The 6,064-nt window shown below is 40.9% G+C and overlaps 1 protein-coding gene across 1 annotated transcript; it reads left to right on the plus strand.

Moving 5' to 3' along the window:
* Nucleotides 1–2,438: 2,438 nt before the first annotated feature.
* ora1 (olfactory receptor class A related 1) lies at nucleotides 2,439–4,631 on the plus strand (the record flags this gene model as incomplete). Its single annotated transcript, XM_080786365.1, has 3 exons — nucleotides 2,439–2,756; nucleotides 3,618–3,904; nucleotides 4,289–4,631. The coding sequence occupies 3 exons, from the start codon at nucleotides 2,439–2,441 to the stop codon at nucleotides 4,629–4,631; spliced, it is 948 nt and encodes a 315-aa protein (XP_080642491.1).
* Between the last annotated feature and the right edge of the window lie 1,433 nt (nucleotides 4,632–6,064).

The raw sequence follows: 6,064 nt of genomic DNA on the forward strand, positions 1-6,064 counted from the left end.
AGCTATGACTGTGTGGTACAGTATATGTTTTCATTTGTGGAATAGAACAAGGCAGAGACATTGAGCCATTCAAAGACTCTAGTCTATACTATAGTGACAAACAGTTGAAATCTGTCTATTAAAATGTTGGAATAGATTTTGCATTTGACAAAGATTCTCAAATTACATTATAGTTCTTCTATATGTATGTACATGTCTTAATCTGCTGTGAAGCTCATATGCTCACAAGTCAGAAAGTAAAAGAAACCTACAGCCAAAAAGAAAAACAATTTCACTATGCTGTCCCAGTAGACTTGCCCTCAACCATATCCTGCAGCTGAACATAATTTAAAGTATGTTCAATTAGCTATGAAAAAATTCAACAATTAATAAATGCTAGGAGGAAAATGAGCCCTCTGTGAATTATGATGGGGTCCCATGAGGAGAACATGTATGAACGTGCCATTTGAATTAGCTGATGGAACACGTAAACATATAATAACACATGGGATACTAACAAAACCTCTGAACATTTATTCCCAAAGGCTGATATAAGCCTCTCAAATGAAGCAACTAGTCAGAAAGTAGCTTTACTTTTGCAAATGAGCAAATGATTGCAGCCATTACAATCACTACATTTGGCCATAGCTAGAAATATGAAGATTATATAAACTGCTGATATAGACCAATATCCTCCATTCAGGCACAGAGCAAAGAAATTAAGACCAGCTTGATTTCCCAATGCCATTAATTACAACATACATCCATTGTTCTGCAGATAATTGCCTTGTTCCTTTGTGTCGAATAGCAAAGGGAGAGAAAAGCCAAGAACCAGCTGTGTTTGCAAGAATCCTCTTGGTGGCTCATTCTTGGTATCATCAGACTGTTTAGTCGGGCATCAACAATAACCACACACAATAACCTCTGAGGTGGCGTGGATTCTCTCTGTAGAGAATTATCTTTATTCTAAATTTATGTCAGAAAGTTTACTTTTTTTCTGTCAATGGGATTCAAATACAAACTTGCAGTACTTAAAAGAGCATACTGCTCAAATAGAAGACTGACATACTGACAGTAGGCTATGTTAGTCTTATGACCAAGGGCAACCCAATTAGTATTTATGAACATTCATAACCCTCGCAAATCTGGAAAACAGAGCATAGAATAGAAGCTCTGGTGCTGTAATGCTGTACAGCCTGGAGCTGCTCCATTCATTATGAAAGAGACTTGGATACAATGTTTGAAACTAAACATCTATACTTACTTAGCATTATAAGGATCAAACGTGATAATATGACAATTGTATACAGCACATGATAGTAATAATTATGATGATTAACTTCATAATAATTGAACACACCGTCCATTCAAATGGTGACAATGGTCTGTGAGAAAACAATAGGGAATAGTTCATTTGCAAAAAAAAGAAAAAGGCCATTTCTTGAAATGAATAAAGTTTCTGCTTGATTGATACTCTCTGGGGTGTTTACAAAGTAAAATGTGATGTAAAACACTGCAATATGAGATCTAATAATCAAAGGTTTGCTACTGAGCTGTTGACAGAAATTGTATCTCTATGAAGAAATGTTGGCACTAAAGGGGGAATGTAATATACCCACAGGACTAGATATACACATAATAGATTAACTCCACTCTATTTCTGATGTGTGAATATTCTCTTACGCAACACATTTCAAATCTTAAACTCAGAGCTATTCTCCTTTAGCTCAAGCTGTCATTGGCTATACCTTCAACCTGCTAGGAAATATATTGTGCCGTTTTCTTTTTGTTTTGTTGTACTTGCCCACTGGGACAATCTGACTCACTTCTTTGCATACATGCCCCTAATTTTGGAGGGAGTGGGATGAATTGTGTAATGTTGCCCTATGTTCTCTAGGGCACGGGAGACTATAAATTGAAATGACATGCACTGTTACAGTTTGCATGGAACGTTTCATTATCACCTGCATTTTCAGGTAGGGTCTTCATTTTAACTGGGAGGTTTTGTTGAAATAGTCTAGCAGTTTGGCATGTCAATTGGGATGATGTTTAGTGTATCTGTTTTTTTATTTTCAGTAACCACTTGTCCTGTTTACATACAGTAGTCTTTTTTTCCCCATCTACAATATTCTACAGTGATTCAAAATTGACTTGTTGCGCCATCTCGACGTAGGCTATTTCTTGTTGATCTCCTATAGGATCAAAGCTAACTGTGTGTATATTTAACATAACATTGAATAAATGCATCCTCTGTTGATGTATTTTGGGGGGGCAAATAACTCAAACTGCAAGATCTTTTTTAATGATGTGTCACAATAAATGACAATGATGATACTTCACTGTCCATTGTGGTTTTGCATCAAACGTGCAATCCCAATTTACCCAACATGCTGTATTCATAACGGTATAAAATGTTCTGTGTCTTGATTTGCTAAACGCCCATGCAGGGCTAGGAGGTCATGGATCTGTGTGTGACCATCAAAGGGGTCTCCTTCCTCTTGCAAACCGGTTTGGGTACTCTGGGGAACACAGTGGTCCTGTTGACCTACTGCAACATTGTTTACACTGAACGCAAGCTCTCCCCTGTGGATATGATCTTGGGCCACCTGGTCTTCGCCAACCTGATGCTGCTGCTGACACGCTGCGTACCCCAGACGATGACCGTGTTCGGGCTCAGGGACCTGCTAAACGACCCTGGCTGCAAAGTGGTGATCTACGCCTATCGCATCGGCCGCGCCTTGTCCGTCTGCATCACCTGCATGCTCAGTGTGTTCCAGGCAAGCTTATTCGTTTTTCATTTTTCCTTCATTTTTTTTTGTTTTCAGTTAAGTTTGAATCATTCTTATTTTTGGAAAATATTTACCCGTAGTTTTAGCTTGGTTAGTTTTAGACAGCGTTAGTTTTAGTTTTGGGGCGAGATTTCACAGTTTTTTATAGCAAAATATTAGGATCATGTATGAAATACTAAAACTAAGGACATTTTCTCTATTTTTTAGTTTTTTTGTTAGTTACAGTAGTAAAGGCAAACAGTATCAACTAGTCATCTTTTTTGTTGTTGTAATGCATACCTAGTTTTTTTTTTCAGTTAACTAAATGATATTTAAATTCGTTATTTTGTTAGTTTTAGTTAAAGCTGCACTGCATAACTTTACTTTTCTACCCCGGATTTAAACTCACTCAGTCTCAGGTCTATTGCGTAAGTCCTGCAATTTTAACAACACGGCTGAGCTAATCTAGCCTGCCTACTTACTCAGGGGAGAAATACAAATTTGACCTTCAGAAACAGGATTGTATCAAAGGTTGCATTAAATATTCTCTGCTGGTTAGTTTTGTTGGAGGTGAGCTGATTCCAAAGTTTCTTTGGTCAGAGAGAGTATATGTGACACCAAGGTATATTGCAATAGAATAGCAGGTTTATTTCTCCTTAAACCGTGGTTTCTAAATTTAAACAGGTTGTGTCAAACCAGGCACATGATCTTCGAAGACCAAATACAAGTACATCCACCCCAATTGTACAAGTTATATTGTATTAATTAACATTCCCTACCATACAGTTAGGAACAAATAACATTTTAGCCACTATTTATTCACTAAAAAGTGACATAATACAGCTTTAACTATAATAACCCTGGTTCCAGGCGGTGACCATCGCCCCCGCCGGTGGCCCTCGTCTGTCCAGACTGAAGGCAGTGCTCCCCTCCCTCATCCTGCCCACCTTTGCGGCGCTCTGGCTCCTGAACATGGCCATATGCATCGCAGCTCCCTTCTTCTCCATGGCTCCAAGGAATGGCACGGTGCCGGCCTTCACCCTCAACCTGGGTTTCTGCCACGTGGATTTCAGGGACAACCTCTCGTATGTGATCAACGGAGTGGCAGTCTCTGTCAGGGACTTTGCCTTCGTGGCCCTGATGCTGGGCTCCAGCAGGTACTTATACATCCTACTTACCTCCTAAACTAAGATCACCTCTTCCTCAGCATGAGGACACATAGAAATAAGTTTAGGGTTAGCCCGGTTAGGCATAGCTGGGGTTACGTTTAGGAATAGGGTTAGTTTTTGTCACCGTTTTACTGAGGTCAAGGTTAAGAATAAGGTTAGGTTTATGCGTTTAAACATAGTTTACTTAGGTTATGTTTAGGAATCCCAGGCTGAGCAGTTCCGCCGGGTGTAACACCTGGGTGGGGTGACTGTGTTTTGAGGTGAGCTTTCCAGAATTCCTGAGGAAGGCTCACAAGTGCAAAACTGTCTTTCACCGTGCACCCGGTAAAACCATGTTGTTTGTGATGATGAGTGCTCGCATTCTTTTTGCAGTTACATCCTACTTCTCCTTCACCGGCACAGCGTCCAGATGAAGAGCGTCCGTCGGCCCCAGCAGGGCGGAGGCGCGGAGACCCGAGCTGCCAAAGCAGTGCTCACCCTGGTGGTTCTGTATGCGGTGTTCTTCGGCATCGACAACGTCATCTGGATTTACATGTTGACGGTGGCCAAGGTGTCACCGGTGGTGGCGGATATGAGAGTGTTCTTCTCTTCTTGCTATGCGTTTCTCAGCCCCTTCTTCATCATCTCTTCCAACAAGAAAGTTAAGGCGAAGATTATGTGTGCAGCTGACCAAGTGCAGCCGCAGACGGACACTCAGGAATCCAATGACAAATGATCACAGGCAGTGCTGGACAAAGTAGGCTCAAGCCTAGTTAGTACTTGAGTCAATGTATACAAGCTACTCCAATACTGGTCAAATATTACTCAAAAATAAGTGAAAGTTGCTCCGCAGATTTGTACTTGAAAGTACTGGATGGATTGTACATGCTTTTAAAATATTTAGGTATTCAAAAGTACAAAGTTGGTCATTTTTGTTAAAAATTTAGACAATTCAAAGATTTTCCAGGAATTTTCACTAATAGTGAAAATAGTAGATCTACAAGCTCAATTTTTGTGTTGTCTTTGAATGTAGTGGAGTCAGAGTGAAACAAAGTGACTGGGGAAGATGCAGAGAACAACAGAAGCTGGTGGAAACAGAATGATCCGCTGTATAGCTAGCGACCCCTGAAGTAAGACCCCAGAATGAAGAAATGTAGTGTAAATCATATCTATCCAAAAATATACTCAAAATTACTAAATTAAAGTAAACATTTACTTAAGTAGGCTAGGTTACTTTCCACCACGAGTGATCACAGGCTGCAACCTGCACTGCAAAGTCGAGAAGAACCTTTTGTTCAATCGTGGAAAGACTAGTTTGTCAAGTAGCTCATCGCTCATCATCTTTGACCTCACCTCACATTATCTCTGTAGCTCTACAAATTACAATGATGAGGTCACACAGATGGGGCCATGGGGGTGTATACTATGAAACAAACAATCAGCTTATACACGTACAAAAAAAATGTTAACAGTCAGTTAACAGTCAGTCTGCTAAAAAGTTGCCTCTTGCCTGCTGCAATGTGTTTGGTAAGGTTGTCAGGATACATACCACCCTGTGCTAGTCTGATTTTTAGGTTCAAGAAGCTTCAAGAAGTGTGGGCACTGCTGGGCAGGGTCTATGGTGGCTAACCCTGTGCCTGGCTCATTGATTTGATAATGTTCTCAAACTGGGGTCCAGGGAGTGGGACCAGGCCCCAGGGGGTCCTTGAGTGGGTTCCAGGGGTCCCCAGCCAAATTATTGATAGTTAGGACTTAGGAGGAACTAAACTATCTGAGAGTGTACATATGGAATCAAATTGATCTCAGAGTTCGGTACAAAGTAAGCAAAGTTCATTGTTTACCCAGGGAAGTGGACTAAGCTCGAGATGCTTGTTTACAGCCACAGCTGGTGACTGTTCTGTGCATATGCATAGGCGGTAGCTGCACTGCATACCCTTGGAATTAAAATGTTTGACAATTAGTGTGATAAGCACATACAAAGTGATTGCGTGATAATAAAATAGTTCCAGTGAGGATGGTACTCTTGTGAGTTAAAAGTAACTCACCTTTCAGCCAGCCATCCATCATCTCGGAAGTACTGTCTCGTCTTGCACTGTGCATTCCATTCACGCCCGCGTTGCCTTGCCCCGCACACACGCCCGCATGGTGATGTGATGTGATTGGCTGGCT

This window comes from Protomyctophum bolini (genome assembly GCF_963924005.1).
Source record: "Protomyctophum bolini genome assembly, chromosome: 2".
In the NCBI taxonomy this organism is placed as follows: Eukaryota; Metazoa; Chordata; class Actinopteri; order Myctophiformes; family Myctophidae; genus Protomyctophum; species Protomyctophum bolini.